A 17,473-nucleotide genomic window follows, 5' to 3' on the forward strand; every position below is an offset into this window, starting at 1 on the left:
AAGGGTAGGAGAGTTAATATTTTCACAGTCAGAAAGTTGGGCATGTGAACCTGCAGGAGAAAAAGCCTTTATCTCTGTCATAATCGGAATTCTCTGACCCAGTTTCCTTTGAGATTTCTTACATGGGATGCTGATTGCAATGTCTTCTGGACACCAAGACTCTCAGCCTGTAATGCATGCCTTGCTAAGGTTAGAAAATCATCTTTCTGAACTGTACTTACTTCTTGAGGTAAATAATGTTTTTTTTTTTTTTTTTTTTTTTTTGAAGACGTCTAACTCAAAGGAGGGACCTTTGACCAGTCTAATGGTCTCTTGCCTCAGCTGCCCTGTGAAGAACCTCCCAGAGTGCCTCCAGTCATAGACAAGATGGTTATCCCATTACCATATCAGACACTGGAGCAGCTGAAGAGGATGTGGCTTGTCCCTGGCCAATGGTGGCTGAAAGAACTACACCAAAGAAGCTAGAAAGATAAGAACTGACTGCCACTAGAGATTCATCCACAATTAGCTAAGGAGTAGATTGAGCCTGCAGCAACAGCAAAGGTTCCTAGGTAAGTACTTTTTTTTCTTTCTAGGAAAAGTGGGAGTGGAACCAGTAGGACTGTAAATATCCATGGGATAGCAGAAGAGGTGATGCCAAAAACTGTTAGTATTGCTGAAGGAAGTCAGTCAGAAGACAAGTTGTCACTTAGTGTACTCCAGCAGCGCACACATATGCACATTTCTTATCCCAAGGTACTTTACATGGCACTCCTTTTAACAAAGTTAAAATACCCTGTCAGAAAAAGAAAAAAATGGCAGGTAGCTTGTCGCAAAGTGAGCCTATGCACCACACTGTAAAACACATTCCTAACTGTCCCATAATAAAAATAGTCACAAACGAAAGCTTACAGAAGTACACATTTTCACCAAAACTGCCCTAATTAGGTAAACACAGGCAGCTAAAAAAATCTCAGTCCTGAACAGGAAGTGTCCAATATTGATGAACAGTAAAGGGTTGCTTAAAGGGGACATACTGTTTAGTAAGTAAAATAAGATTTTCTTAAAAGGGCAACAATTTCTGTGTGGACAGGCTCTCCAACGGAGACTTACCTAACAGAAATTAAGGTCCTCACCAACTGTTGTTTCTGCAAAGCTATGCTTCTCCTCAAAGTGGCAAGAAAACACTGAAGCAGCCTTCAGGCCAAATGCTGATTTCCCTCCTTGAGGCTAGCCAATCAGCAATCAAGAGTTAAAGTGGGGACAGGGGAGTGAACCAGATCATTGTGAAGCAAGCCAATTGTTTCCAGGTCAGGGAAAAATCCCATACAGGTTTAAAGCTACTACAGTAGTGGGAATAAACAACACTGCATACTAACCCTAACCATGTCTCTGTCCCCAACCATAAAACATTTTTACAGGTGCTAGCTTTGAGAGAACATGGGTAAAATTCTTGACTAGGCTTCTAAGGGCCTCCAGGCCAATAGCCTAGTATTATCCTATGAATCTATAAATATTTTAAAAACCTTTCAGTAACACTACCACTAGACAAATTTGAGCAGAACTTTAAGGTTTATGGCTAGTATACTGGAAAAGGAAATCTGTTGCTTTTTTCAGTGTACCTGGTTGTCAGTAATTTCTAGTCCAATGGTTGACATGTTTTGGTCAATCTTTTCTGTGTCAATTATTTAACTTGTCATATATATATATATATATATATATATATATATATATATATATATATATATATATATATATGGGTCCACTTTGTTTGACAGAAAACAAATTTCACTGAAACTCACTTCATCGAAGCCTCATTTCACTGAAAATAAATTCCCTGAGCACAATTCACTGAAAACACATTTGACTGAAACTCATTTCGTCTAAACAGGTATATGCGCTGTTCCCCACTGTAGTGCGATCCTGGAGTTAGTATGTATAGTTAGGGTGTGTTTGGGGGGGCTTAGCCCCCACACTGGGGGTGTGTGGGTGGCATAGCCCCAACATAGTTTGTGTATATATTATTTTCTGGAAAGTTATTCATTTGACTTTTAAGAATCCATGTCTATGGTTTACAACATTTAAAATAGGTGGGGGGCTATGCCCCCCCACTATATATATATATATATATATATATATATATATATAGATATAGATATATACACACACACACACACACACACACACACACACACACATACACTAACTCCAGGATCGCACTACAGTGGGGAAACGTGGTGAATGAGCAGGGAGTTGAGGGTTTGTACAAGCCCAACAATCCTGTGTTTGTTAACTTAACTGACTGCATATACTGCTGACTAAATTTATTTCATGGTGGTGTACTTTTAGCATAGCTCTCAACCCACCATCTTCAAAATGTGGAATATTAGTTCAAATAATGTGGAACAAATGGGCAATTATCTAGAAAGCTTACATGGTTAAAATTATTTCAACTTTATAAAAGGTTGGTTTGTTGAATTAAAATGATTTAATTAACCATGGATATCAGTTAAAAGTATTCTTAACAATGAACACTGACAAACTAACTCGGCATAAGAAATGTTCCTCGTAATGAAGTCCAGTTAAAAGGTATGACTTTTAGGATGGCGTTAATGTAGCAGCCATCTCCAAAGTGCTTCTTGTTTCTTTCCTAGTCTGTTGACCAAGGCAGAATATGCTGGCAGTGTTCTAAACCTATTAGTTTTGCAGCCCTCTCTCCCAAAGAGAGTCTGATTTTTGGCAAGAATCATGTTTTGTCAGCTCTGCATTTTTTCAAACTCTTGACAATTTCTGTGAAACTACAACCCCTACTGAGTTTTAGTATGTATTATGTCTATCAGCTCTGAATGTTTTCCACACACTTTACATAACTTCAGTGCGGCTGGCAAAAGAACATTTCTGTGTTCCATTACTAGAGGGATTACTTTATGGATGATACTAATGTAATGCTTTCAATGCGATTTAAATGAAAGACAGCAAAATGGAAAATAACCATCCCTTTCATCTGTCCGAAACTTTGCAGAGTATCCCCAGTTTCATCTCTTAGTTTTAGCCTGTCCCTCAAAATATTTGATTTTCTGGCACATCATTGATTACAGTCAGGCAATAACAGCAAACAGAGTTTCAAACTTTATTGCTCAGAAAATGCACATTTTAGGCAAAACCCGTTTGAATCTTTTTATGCAATCCCTTTCATTTTTTTTTTCTTTTGTTGGCCTTTATATCAGGTTAGTCCTACTGAGCTGGAGCTCATTTTCAAGTCAGACCTGGGAAGAAATGGATACAGTACACCTTAGAAGTAACAATATACACACACATTATATATATATATATATATATATATATATATATATATATATATATATATATATATATATATGTAGAGAGAGAGAGAGAGCGCGAGCATGTGTGTGTGTGTACAATTCAATTATCTGACCAATAGTGTCCAATAGTATGGCTGGAACATATATTTAAAGGTTAGATGAGAAAATTCAAACAAACTACCGCTGCAAATGCTAAAGTAAGACTGTGTGAAAAACTTGTAGCGTCACCTTTACTTTTATCACAACCAGATATCTGAGGGCAGTTGTTTGGGAGTTCCCCATCTGTGTATATTAAGTACACATTTAGATAGGACCTTACCTATAGTGTAGTCAAAGGAGCGTGGAATACTATGGAATATTACAGCAAAACAGTATGGAGAAAGCTGAGATGTAGAAAGAAAGGAGTACAAGTTAAACAAGGCTGATATGGCTAGTTAGAGAAGTATATTAGAGAAAAATTCAGGAGGTGGCAAGTTACTAGTTTAAGAGGGATCACATGCAGTTCCACTTCAAGACAGATGTGAGGCAAGTCATAGTTTTATTACATTAAACGAATTAGAGGAATGTAAGAAAATATCCTTCTTGAGAACATACAGTCTGTATACATTACTATGGCTGCTGTTCAAGTAAAACAAAGTTGAAATACATACATTGTGGCCAGACGTCAATAGTGTTACACAGTCAAAAGTGACTAACTGTTTGGTGGAGGGCCATCTGCTAGTGACAGTACCTTACCCTCTAAATCTAGGTTCTCAGGACTAGTGTGCATTTGCGTGAAGCTAAATTGTAATTTACTGTGGCTACAGAGGCTAGTGTGCAATTGTGTGAAACAACCTTGAAATACTTTAGTGTGACCATTACTTCTATTACATTCAAATGTTTGAAAAGTACTCCTCCAGAAAAAAGTGGCCATAACTACTGGGTGGGTGTGTCTGGCTGTCTGTGGGTTAAGAGTACCTTATTCTCTTGTCATTTGTTCATTTTAAATAGTCAGTCTGACTTGCAAAAGTACTCTGTATTTGTATTAAGCTGTTATACTTCACAGTTGCTAATGTGTATGTGAAACAAACATGAAGTACATACTGTGGCTATTCTACCTTCCCCACAATCAGACATCTGAATTGCAAGCAGCAAACAATGTGGCTAGAATTGCTAAGCACATGGTCTAAGGATGAAATTTATTGACCATCCTGTCATTATCAAGGTAAGCAATCACTGGTCTGGCTTTGTAGGACTAGTGTGTGCGCGCCTTTGTATAAAGCAATTTGGAGTACTTTACCATAGCCATTTTTATCATAATTAGACCATGCGAGGAGTACACAGTCCAAGTAGGCTGCAACTGAGGAGTATGGGCATTGGTTTACTATAATGGCAGGAGTCGGAGTAGTACGTTAAGATGGGAAATTTTATAAATGTTGGTTAGCAAATTTTGTTTCATTTCTTGTTGGAAAGATGTTCAAGACTACAAATTTAAGACAAATCTTGCTTTATTAAATAATACATGCAACTTAAAACAATCTGGCAGGTAAGTGTACATTAAAAACAATTGGGAAGGGGAAGCCAAAAGAACACATGCATTCATTTACCGTTTTAAACAGAACAAGTGTGTGTGGCCCATGGTTCTGAAAACTGTCCAGGGCCCAATATGCAAAATCTGCCACTCCACCCCCCCCCCCCAGTTATATTACTGTACGTTGAAGATGAAACTGTCAAAATACAACTAATAATCTACAATCCCTTAAATCACAAAAAAAAAAATACAGATCTACAAAATCACAAAGGGAAACAACTTACATTTGCCATCAGAAAATTATATTCAAACATGCACCCAAACTGTATAAAGCAACAGAAAAAAAAAACTAAGTGCCACATATTACTAAACCACTCTACAAAGACATCTTAAACACGCAACACTGGGATTTTACCCCCTCATATGCTCCATTGTGAGAGCTCTGCCCACTCACAACCGTGACTTTTATCAATCCCACAGTCACTTAACCACAAATAAGGGGAAATACCTAGCAGTAAGTAAACTATAGCAAAGTTTGATCAAGTTTGATTGAAGACTTCTGTAGAAAAACCTGTCCACAACAAAATAAAGAAGTGACCAAACAGTACCAAATTAAAGATTAATTACACAGTATCTATCTATATAGTGCCATACACACACACGCTCCTACACAGATGTATACATACATGTATTATTAAGGAGGGATAGAGGCATTATTTACAGAAGTCAAAGAATGCTACTCTGAACGGCAAGGTTTACAGACACCATAGTCAGCTGCTCACTGCAACCAATATGTACACGGTCAGCAAAATTCCAAAAAAGCAATTAAAGCAATGTTATGCTTTTTTTTTTTTTTTTTTTTTTTACATAAACACGTGTACACTTTATATACTGTACGTATACATACACGTTTGTATGCAATTTTTACATATACACATGTATACATGTATACATGCATCACTGCTGCATTATACTGTCTCTAAAATTACCACAAGTTAATAGAACTGCTGGTAAGGTCACAGTACCAATGATGTAAACTTGGGAATTAAATACAGGCACTTAGGTTGCCAATTCTTCCACACACCTAACACTGATGTTTAATAAGCAGAAAAATGTTTACACATTTATATTCAGAGCTGCATCTTTTCAGATCTATCACTGCTGCACCCTTCACCTTCAAATTGTACTGACAACCTGCAGCTCATCTGTGCAGCATTCTCACCTTCCCACTGCAGTGTCGTCTTGCGGCTGGGCCCCGGCAGTGTTCCTCTGTGATCGTCGCAGCGACCCCCCTGGATTGTTATTAGGCCGGTTGGACATTGGCACCTCTCTCCTGAAGGGACATACCCTTTCTAGACACTATCATTCACTGAAAAAAAAATATTTATTTCTTACTGAATGCAACACTAACCGCAGAAAATAAATCCTAAAATATGCATCAGCAAGAGTACACATCATCCATTTCAAAAAATTATAAAAATACACTGCATACAATGCAGCTAGAAAAATAGACATCACTGGTACATACATATATACTCGCAAACAAATAAGCACTCATCACAAACAGAGTGCATACACAGACATAACTGATGGTCTTTCACTGCCGCAACATTTCTGCAGTATGCATCCCACTATCTCACAAAAAAAGAAATACTACTGACACAACCAATGAATATCTAAAACCTCAAGACGACAACTTCTGGTAAATAAAACTACCAAAAAAATACCTATTCTTCCTAGTGAGACCAAAAAAATACCTGTACTTCCTAGTGAGACAAAAAATGCTACCTGTAAAGCAAGCACTATACACAGAGCACATTCCTGTAAACGTCAACATGATCACAGAGAAAGCAAAGATCTACAAAGAAATGTACAAATCCCAATCTTTACTACCTGGTGCCCTTAGGGTATTTTAAATACACCCCACCAACCACTGTCCTTGCAAAGCTTATGCAGACCTTACATACAAGAACACTACTAAATTAGGTGAAGGCCAGTTAGTTCCCTATGCTGGTCTTTTTCAGCGGATAACTTCCCAAAGGTGCATGGATGCAATATTGTGTCGTTGCTATTTAATGAGAGCACAGGTATGAAAGCAAGTGCAGTGCACACCCTACTTCTCTCTCTTTCTCAGTGACAAACAGCAGCTAACATGGCCAGTACACCAACAAATGCTCCTGGAGAAAGTTAAAGGAAGCCTGAAAACCTAAACTAAGAAAAAGCATGCAATGTGAGAATCAATACCAAAATGTGTACCAAAAATGCTATTAATTTATCACATTAACAGGTTAAACAAAAATATATCAACACTCATTTAAATTTTGAAACAAAGCAACCATAACTTTGGCCATTAGTTTAGAGGACTAGCAGCAATAGCAGAAAAAACTACAGAGTCTACAACTGGCTGATGCATACAGTGATGCAATACACAAGTCACATAACATCACTATTTCCTGGAACCTGACATAACTATCCCCCATCACCATCTAATACCAACCTACAAAAGCAAGAAATAATGCAGATATCACATCACAATATTAAACAAGTAAAACCACAATACATACTCACCCATCTTCAAGGAACCTTAAAAGCAGAGACTCTGGGAGTACCATTCAAATGCAAGGTGACAAAAGACAGCTAGAGCATTAAGGATTTGTTAAGACTTCTGTTGTATGGACCTAAAACAGAGGATCCACCTTTATGGGTCCATAAGCTGGCCTTAATACCAAGCACCACTGCCTGAGTGGAAGGAATCAGATGATTGAATTAGGCCACATTTTAGTCAGCAGTGTCTTGCAGAACACTTCACAAAGGCAGCCTCACTGAGTCATGCCTTGAATGCTAGACCGTCTATACTAAGGTCCAAATTGCTGCAACACAAATGAGTGCAAGATAAACATTTTTGAAATAAGCCACCAAAGCAACCACAGAGCTGGTAGTGAAGGTATAAATACAATATCTGGCAGTAAGTGGTTGGTCAACTGACCATAAAATACCGTAGGCAATCCACGTGCCAAGTATATGCCTGGTCACTGCAAATTTGTTCCTCTCCACAAAGCAAAAGAGATGGTCAGTCGTTTTAAATTCATATACATTCCACAGGTAAAAACCTGTGATGTTAGCTCACTTCCAGGTTGTGAAGGTCCCCATTAGCAGTTTCTTCTGCTGCAAAGGAAGGAAACACAGATGGAATCATTCAGAGTAATCTCCCAAACACTTCAAGAAAATGTGGGCTCATCCTCATGGAAACCCAATTTGTAGGGAGACACGATTCCCTAAACACAAAACCCTACAGCTTTGACACGAGATGTGGAGATGACTGCTACCATTAGCAATGTTTTCTAAATTTCTCCTCCACTAAATGCTAAGATTGCCAAAGCCAGTCTGCTGTGAATTTCAAGGTGCCATACATGCTTGGGAAAGATAGACGCAGCTCTCCCTCAAGGAAATGTCTGCTCAGTCAAACGGTGTGACAGAATTCTGCCCACCACAGGATCACAATGTGAAGGGATAGACATGGGCATCTTAAATGTCGACCGAGACTGCAGATCACTCCGGATGGTACAAGAAACTCCTCTGCCAATTAAGGAATCTTCTTCAACTGCAGGCAAAAATTAGCAAAGTGAAAGCTTTTCTAGCTCCCTGTATCCCCTCACAGACCTCATCTGACAAGAACAATTGATTAAGGTCCTACACCAATACTCAAAACGCTAATGTGGAGCAGACTACTCCTCCCAGTTGTGGAAGACGTAACAGGCAAAAACTTGGAGAGTTTACTATACTGCTAGAACTCACTGAAACCTTCCATCAACTAAATGCGGGTTTGTTACACTCCTGACTGCATCCACTCAAAATGCCAGCAGTGGAGAGTAAACAAAAAACGAATGCTAGACAATATTTTCAGCTGGAAAAAGTAGCTTGTAATTAGCATTTCTTGTTCAGTTTAAGTCAATTTCTCACATTTAATACCCTTACTTTAATACCACAAATTCAGTACCCTTTCTAGATCACAGTGGAACTAAAGCACTGTGTATACATTGCACTCCACAGAAGCAATGGCAGACCTGATTAACATAACAGTGTGATCTCTGCTGTCACAGTTAATGAGTTGAAACTTAAAGGATAACACCCACAAAGGCAGTGAAAGTGAAGTATTGGTCTTTTTTGCTTTAACTTTGTGAGGAGATGAGGAATCTCAAGGAATGACTGAGAAGGCATACAGAAACCTCCCCTGTCATGCATCAGAGAACATGTTCACCCCTAACTTGCCACTGCTATGTTGTAGCAAGCAGAAGAGCGGGAGGGATTCCATTCAACTGGGTGACAAACATATCAACATCTACAGTGTTTCACTTCCTAAAGACTTTTGCAGGCTCAGTCTTACATCACAATACCAAGAAAGGCAGACTTGGAGCTTCTGGCAGCTTGTTTAAGCCTTCTGAGGTGTAAACCTCTGGGAGGGATGTTCTCTGTTCACAGTACAGACAAAAATAGGGATTACTGCCCTGTGCGTGGGTGTACAACTTTTTATCACCCTGCATGACCATTTACGGAAAGGCTAAGAAAATTACATGTGTGTAAGGAAACCTACCTTAACAGTAGACGTTTGAATAGATTACAGCAGCTGCAGTAGCCACAGCTTCAAGTGGTACATGCTGGCAAGGACATGACAACTGGCCAGCTTCAAAAGCTTAAGGGCACCTTCAATGCATCCTAACCTCTGAACAGCTCCTGAAGAAATCTCCGAATCAATAGTTGGGGAATCAAATATTGAGAACTTTTCTGCCTCAGAGTAAGGGAATCCACAGCACTGCCAGCTACTATGTGCTAGAAGCAAAGGAAAGAAAATATTCACATCCCGACACAAAACATAATGAAAGGGGAGAGGCAGGAAGGTTGTCCCTATTGCAACAGTGATGCATTAAAATATCTACTGTTCTGGAGCATTTATTTACACAAATATTATATGTTCATTAATAAAACCACTGCTGTGTTAGCCTAAGCTACAATGATCAAATACCAGAGCTTAGGAAGAAAACTAAGACAAAGGTTAGAGACACTGTCTCACAATAGTAACAAAACACCAGAATAAAGAGCAACCACAATAACACTGGCAAACTACTAAGCTGCCTAAATGAGCTCCGGAAGCCTATTCAGCTCAGATCCATAGCAGATGCCACAGCCAAGTTGTAATGAGCCAATGCACCTAAAGGAAGGGTTGACTCCAAAAGCTTTGCAGTCCATCCCAATCCCCTAGTGCCCGAGCCAGCCCCCCCCCCCAACCCCACCTACAAGATCTATAGGCAGGACCTCAACATAATCTGAAATGATCTCTCCTGTAGAAAGCAGGATCTAAATCTGGGGCTAACTGGCTTAAGAGAGAACCTGGGCTCCAGGGAATGAGGAGCTGGTGAGCCCTTATGGGTCAGGAGAGCATTTTCTCAAGGACTGCTGCTCTCTTTCTTATTCTCCTTGGATTTCTCCCTGGGTTTAACAGATGTAATCTTGGAATCAGGTGTAGCCGCCGAACATAAGCAGGGTTTAACATCCCCATGGCAGCAAGGAGTGGCCTTTAAGGGCAAGTTTAGACCACCAGCGGTGAGAGCTCTGGCCCCAAAGGTAGCATAGGTAAATCAATCCTCCTATACGTATGAGGCCTCAAGTTAATGGACAAATTTGAAATAGACATCGGAGAGAAATCGTATACCCACAGGGGAGACCCTTCTTAAAGCCAGATGCCTTGCCAGACATCCTCACCACATCTCAGCTGGAAACACAGCAACAAAGACCAAAACAAAGAGCAACCACAATAACACTATCAAACGACTAATGTGCGTACACAAAAAAGTACAGTTGTGTACGCTTACCATAAATGTAGATGTTATTGTGTATTCACTGTTGCAATCATCACTTGTGGGTTATCCCTGCTGGGTAGCCCTCGGCCAGCCCAAATACCAGAGCCGAGTATCCCTCCTGCGTCGGCTACAGGTCGCCAGGGACTGACATCAGGTAGTCAGTGGTATAAAGCAAGGTAACAGACTCCATTACTAAAGTTTTTCTTGCCCCAACCTACAGGAGCCCTTGTCCAGCATGCCTGAGGAAGGCCAAACTGGGGGATGCCCATAGATATAAATTGGCGTGAAGGAAACAAAGAAATAGAGGGGGAAGCGGGAGGGAAAACAGGTCTGCAATAGCGAATACACTAACATCTACATTTATGGTAAGTGTACACAAAGTACAGTTTTGTACCTACCATAAATGTAGATGTTCGAGTGCTAATACAGCTGCAGTCATAACAGATGGGTTATCCTGCTGTCAGGCGGGTCCTCGGTCGGCCGAATTCCAAAGTCTAGGTCCGGCGTCGGTTGTCGTCGCTTCTTCCCTGATGTCAGTGTGGCAGGGGTATAGAAGAACCAGCCGACGCCATTTTCTTCAGTTTTTCTTGCCCCAGATGTCAGGTGCCCCCAGAAGGAAGGCAAAACATAACTTATGTAATAATGCAATGTAATATAATCAAAAAAATAGAAGTTATGTTCTTACCATAACGTTCCATGTTAGTTGTCTTCTTCTCGCCTTCTTTCTTGCTGGATGGGTTCGGAGCCGACCTCGGCTCCGACTCAGCCACTCTAAAGCTCGAGAGTTGGTTCCACCGGCTCGAGGCCCCCCTTATATCCCACAATGCTAGGCGTGAATTACCTCAGATCTCGTTTGTGAGCTAGGCCCAGCTAATAATACAATCAGGAAAAACTGGAAAGGAGTCCACCTCTATAAACAAAGGGAAAGAGAAAAGGTGACCTAAGCCTGATCTAGGAAAATATGCACAGCAGGGCATAAACCTATCGCAAAGAGGTGGTAGAAAGAGAGGTTACAATCAAACTCCTCTAGGTCTGTCCAGGCCAGGGGGAAGGAGGGTGGGACGCAAGAAAGAAGGCGAGAAGAAGACAACTAACATGGAACGTTATGGTAAGAACATAACTTCTATATGTTAAGTTGTCTATCTCGCCTTCATTCTTGCTGGATGGGACCGTCCTAGCACCTTGTCCCGGGTGGCCTAACGGAACAGACTCTTGAGAACAGTGGAACCAAAGTTAGCTCTATGCCTAGAAGCTAAATCCAACTTATAATGTGAAATGAAAGTGTGAGGAGTAGCCCAAGTAGCTGCTGCACAAATGGTGTCAATAGGTAGTCTGTCTTGGAAGGCTATAGAAGTAGCCAAAGCTCTGGTGGAATGGGCTTTAGGTTTGTTAGGCAGCTTTTGGTGTCTAATTTCATAAACAATGGAAATTAGAGATGTTAGCCATCTAGATAGTGATACTTTGGAAACAGAAAGTCCCTTTCTGCCTTCTGCATAAGAGACAAACAGCTGGTCAGATTTTCTGAATTGTTTGGTTCTATCCAAATAGTACCTTAACTGACGATGAACATCTAGCCAATGCAACTTTTGTTCAGACCTATTAGAATATTCTGGAAAAAAACACAGGGAGGTCAATGCTTTGATTTAGGTTAGACGCCGAGGCTATTTTAGGTAAAAAGGACTGGTTGGTTCGTAAGGATACCCTGTCCTTATGGAACAACAGATAAGGAGGTCGACAGCTGAGTGCATGAAGTTCTGAAACTCTTCTAGCTGAAGTAATAGCTACCAGAAAGAGAGTCTTCCATGATAGCAATTTTAAAGAACAGGAAGCTGCAGGTTCGAAAGGGGGAAGAATCAAAGAACTGAGAACTAAATTTAGGTCCCAAGGAGGGGGAGGATTTCTTATAGGAGGTCTGAGTAGAAAAACTCCCTTCAAAAAGGCTTTGCAAAGCTTGTGGGACATTATGGCAGACTCTGAAATGCCCGCATGAAAGTTAGAAATAGCTGCCAATTGAACTTTAAGAGTAGAAGGAGATGAACCTGCATGGAAGAGTTCAGCTAGAAAATCAAGGACTATTTGGATGGAAGCAGTGAAAGGATCTATGTCCCTTCCTTGAGCCCAATAGGCGAAACGTTTCCACTTACTCAGATAAATCTTTCGAGTGGAAGATTTATGGGAAGCTATCAAAGTATCTCGAACAGAGTGAGATATTTGAGGAAGCCTGGCTAAGGTTGGAATTGGAGGAACCAAGCAGTGAGGTTCAGAGAGGGGAGGGAGCGATGAAACTGACCCGACTGATGGATCAAAAGATCTGGAACTAGGTCCAGATGCCAAGGTTGCTCCAACAGAAATTGATGTAGAAAGGGGAACCAAACCTGTCGAGGCCAGTAAGGAGCAATGAGGATCAAGGAGGCCTTCTGAGCGATAGCTTTCTGTATCACTTGAGATTAGTGGGAAGGGAGGAAATGCATACAGAAGTCCCCGGGGCCAAACTTGGACTAGAGCGTCTCTGCTGGACTGGCTTGGTAACGGGAATAGGGTGAAATAATCTCTGCACTTGTTGTTTTGGGGAGTAGCAAAAAGGTCGCAGCAAGGCTGACCCCACTTGAGAAAAATTTCTCTCACAACAGAGTCTTTCAGAGACCACTCGTGAGGCATGAGAATAGCTCTGCTCAACTTGTCCGCGATTTGATTGGACTTCCCGGGGATGTGCGTTGCTATCAGAAACCACTGAGAAGAAATCGCCCATTGCCACAGTCTGAGTGCTTCTCGACATAGGGGATAGGACCTGGTTCCGCCTTGTTTGTTGATATACCACACTACAGACATATTGTCCGTCTGGATTGCTATCGTTCCCAAGGGAAGAGAGTCTTGAAGGGCTTGCAACGCTAAAAGCACTGCTCTCATCTCTAGAACATTTATGTGCAAGTGGCATTCGTTTGGTTGCCATGTGCCCTGGACAGTTCTGCCCTGATAATGCCCCCCCCACCCGATCAGGGAGGCGTCCGTTGTCAGAGTAGCAACGGAGGAAGGAACAAAGGGCCTTCCCAAGAAGAGCTGAGGAAGACATCCACCACAGAAGATGATTCCTGCATGTTTGCGTAATCATAATGGTGTGGGACATCGGAAGTTGCTGGTATGACCATTGTGTGAAGAGCATCCATTGAAGGATTCTCATGTGGAATCTGGCTAAAGGAAGCAGAGGTATGGCAGCCGCCATAATCCCCAATACTTTCAGAACTAACCTGGCTTTGATTCTGTTGCTGCTGAAGAGGAGCGAGACCAGTTTGTGTATGTCTGTTATTCTCTGATCTGTTAGTCTCGCAGACATGTTGACTGTGTCTAGATTTGCGCCTATGAAGGTAATAGTACGACAAGGCGACAAAACAGACTTTTCACAATTTATTGAAATGCCTAAGTTTTGACAAATGCGAAAGGTGCAGTCCCTGGCCATTAGAAGAAGATGCTTGGTGGGAGCTGTGAGGAGCCAATCGTCCAAATATGGAAACACCTGGAATCCTTGACGTCTCAGGTGAGAAGCTACCACTGCCATGCATTTGGTAAACACCCGGGGGGCAGTGGTGAGACCAAAGGGCAGGGCCCTGAATTGAAAATGACTGGTTCCCAGCCTGAAGCGGAGGAATCTTCTGGAGCGTCTGTTCATTTTTATGTGATAGTACGCATCCTGAAGGTCTATAGAGCACATCCAGTTTTCCTTTCCCAATAGGGGAAGGATGGACTGTAGCGTGACCATCCGAAATCTTGTTTTCTTGACCGACTTGTTCAAGATACTGAGATCCAAAATTGGTCTCCAGTCCCCTGTTTTCTTTGGAACTAAAAAGAACCTGGAGTAGATTCGTGATCCTTGCTGGTCTGCTGGAACTGGCTGAATTGCTCTTTTTGCAAGCAGCTTTGAAATTTCCAAAGCTGCAAGATCCCTTTGAGCGGGTGGAACATCTGGAAGGGATTTTTTTGATTGGTTTGGAATGCGAACGAAGGGAATGGAATAGCCTTCGGAAATGATGGACTGTACCCACTTGTCTTGAGTTAGGGATAGCCAGGCTTCTGGGTACAGTGACAATCTTCCCGACTGCCATCGAAGGTGGACAGCCGTGCAACACCTCAGGGATGCTGAAAGGGCTTATCGGAAAAGGTTTCTCGATTGCCCTGGTTCTGCGGACCCCCTCTGCCTCTGGGGCGGCGTCTACCATTATTGTTCCCTCCTCTGCCTCTGGAGGAACAGACTCTGTGCGTCAGGCAAATTTCCTTGAGATTGTTTGCGGAGCCACATTTTCCCACTTTTCTGGCCTTTGGGGTAAGGTCTAGAAGGAGTAGAAAACGGACTCCGACGGCAGATAGAGTTTTGCCATCCGTCTCGCACCTAGTCAAGGTTTCTTTCACTTGAGGACCAAAGAGATGATCCATCAAACGGGAATTAGTGAAAGACGTTTTAAAGGGTCCAAAATTGCATAGTCGCATCCAGGCATGCTGGCGTAAGGCGACACCTGTCCCTGCGGCTCTACTCGCTCCATCAGCCGCATATGAAAGGAGGCGCATGGAGGAGTTAGCTATCGAATTCAGGGTAGTCAGCTGGGTGTTCATTTTGTCCTGAAAATCTGCAGCTGTAGGATCCTTCAACATCTCACTCGCTTCCTTGATCAAGTCTCTCTGGAGACGGGTGAAATGGCATAGGTAGTTCAACGAACGCATTGCAAAGGTCGCTGACGAAAACATCCGCTTCCCATACCTGTCCATAGACCTAGATTCTTTGTTAGGGGGATGAACAGGCACTGAAGGGATCAGCTAGTTCCTTCTTGGTGGCAGCAGCTACCACCATAGCATCCACAGTAACACCTTTGGTCAAAAATTGTTTGTCAGTTGGTGCTGTTATAAATTTAGAAGGTCTCCTGGGGGTAGGGACCACTGAGTCGGGAGCCGTCCAGGCTTTCTTTGCCACCACCTGCATGAGGGGATCAAAGGGGGGGGACACGCAGGAGGTGGAAGGGCGAGAGCCAAACGCCTCAAGATACACAGATTCATCCTCCGAAGGGTTAAGGGCTGGCCAATTTCCCCTCTGTTTTAGGATCTCTAGTATGTCCGCAAAGGAGACATCTTCAGAAGGGGAACGGGGGGAACCCTCGGAATCCTCTAAATCTGTGTCAGAGGTGACAGACTCAGGTGAGTCTATGTGCTTCCTCTTACACTTTCTCTTCCTAGGGGGCTCCCCTGCCAATTCAGGGAGGCCTCGAAGAGGATGAGATCCCCACAGGGATTCTTGAGGAGCTGGCTCTCTGCGGTCTGGGATGAGGGAGTAGACATTACCTGAGGCACCGAAGAGGGAGGGGCGGACGGAGCCGACTGTGGAGTTGAACAAGGTTCCAACACACTCCGCATGACCTCGAACGCACCCCTGTCAGGCAGAGCTAGAGGTCCCCGCTCTGAGAAGCTGAGAACCTCCCTCGGCACCGACAGAGATGGCTCCGAGGCCGATGTCAGAGTCGAACTCACCAGCGCCGAAGCACCGAGAGGGAGAGGGGGGTCGGACAAGGGTCCGATGCCACTCAACCCCTCGGAGCCGACGAGGGAAGTCCGGCGCCGAGATTCTTCAAAGAAATCGAGCGGCGACGGAGCGAAGACAAATGTATCGGCTCTGGCGCTACCACAGTCTCGGTTCCGACGCCCGGCTCGAGCTCAAAGGAGTCGGAGGAGGAATATTTAGAGGAATAGGTTGAGGCATCGACTGATGAGTCGGGCTCTGAAGCATTTGGGCCAGTGCCTCGGACTTTAGAAGTCGACTCACTACCCTCTGGAGGTCATGATCCGAGAGCCTCGATGACCTGGAGGAGTGAGATCTGTGGCTCCGTTCAGACAGCAAGGGAGACGCTGCAGCCGAATGAACGGAGCCAAGGGATGGTGACCTCGACCTCTTTCTAGATGTCGGCTCCGATGGTCTGATCGGAGCCGACACAGTATCTCAATACCTCGGCTCCAGCGGAGCTGAGGGAACCACAGAAACTGTAGTCAAGACTCATCGGCTCCAGCCGGAGCCGATGTAGCAGTAGGCTTGAAGCCTTAGGCCTCGACTCAGAAACTGGAGTCGAGGTCTTAGCCTTGGAAGGTTTTCCCGATGAAGCAGTTAGGGAACCTTCAGGCTTGAGCAAACCCCTTAGGATGAGTTTGTTCTTTCTTTCCTGCAGGACTCTAGGGCTGAAGCCATGGCATACAGCACAAGAGTCCTGCAGGTGTAAAGGTCCCAGGCAGTACACACAAGAAGTGTGACCGTCTGTCAGAGACATTTTCTGACAGCACGAGTCAGACTTCTTGAAGCCTGAGACCTTTGAATCCTTGGACATATTCAAGGAACCTAAGTGTAATCACCACACAAAGCACACACACACCGATTACACTATCAGGAAAAAAGGGTAAAATAAACTAAAAGCTAAAGAATTTAGTTAGTTTATATAAATAAATCCCTACAAAAACACATACACACCACTATTAAGGATGGAGGGCCCGAAGGCCTAGGGAAAGAACTTATCAGTTCTTGTGGGAAAGGGGCTGGATAAGGGTAGAAAGGATAATATCCACTACACTATAGCTAAAGAAGAAAGGGCTAAGCTAAAAAGGGGTTTAAATAGTTATTAAAACTAATCTAACAACACTGACCTGAGCCGGTAGAAAAAACAACACCTCGATCGCTGTAGCGGCAAACGAGATCTGAGGTAATTCACGCCTAGCACTGTGGGATATAAGGGGGGCCTCGAGCCGGTGGAACCAACTCTCGAGCTTTAGAGTGGCCGAGTCGG

General features: G+C 42.9%; 1 protein-coding gene across 2 annotated transcripts in view; it reads right to left on the minus strand.

Moving 5' to 3' along the window:
• Positions 1-17,473, minus strand: part of TRIP12 (thyroid hormone receptor interactor 12) — a 3,849,287-nt gene that overhangs the window by 3,695,145 nt on the left and 136,669 nt on the right. The window contains exon 3 of one of the 2 annotated variants that reach the window (XM_044071052.1): positions 6,035-6,181. The exons of the other annotated variant lie outside the window; for it this stretch is intronic. Coding sequence (XP_043926987.1) covers positions 6,035-6,132 — 98 coding nt within the window. The 5' untranslated portion in view covers positions 6,133-6,181. The remainder of the gene's footprint in view (positions 1-6,034; positions 6,182-17,473) is intronic. 2 annotated transcript variants of the gene reach the window in all.

This window comes from Protopterus annectens, chromosome 5.part0 (genome assembly GCF_019279795.1).
Source record: "Protopterus annectens isolate FY-2018-M chromosome 5.part0, PAN1.0, whole genome shotgun sequence".
In the NCBI taxonomy this organism is placed as follows: domain Eukaryota; kingdom Metazoa; phylum Chordata; order Ceratodontiformes; family Protopteridae; genus Protopterus; species Protopterus annectens.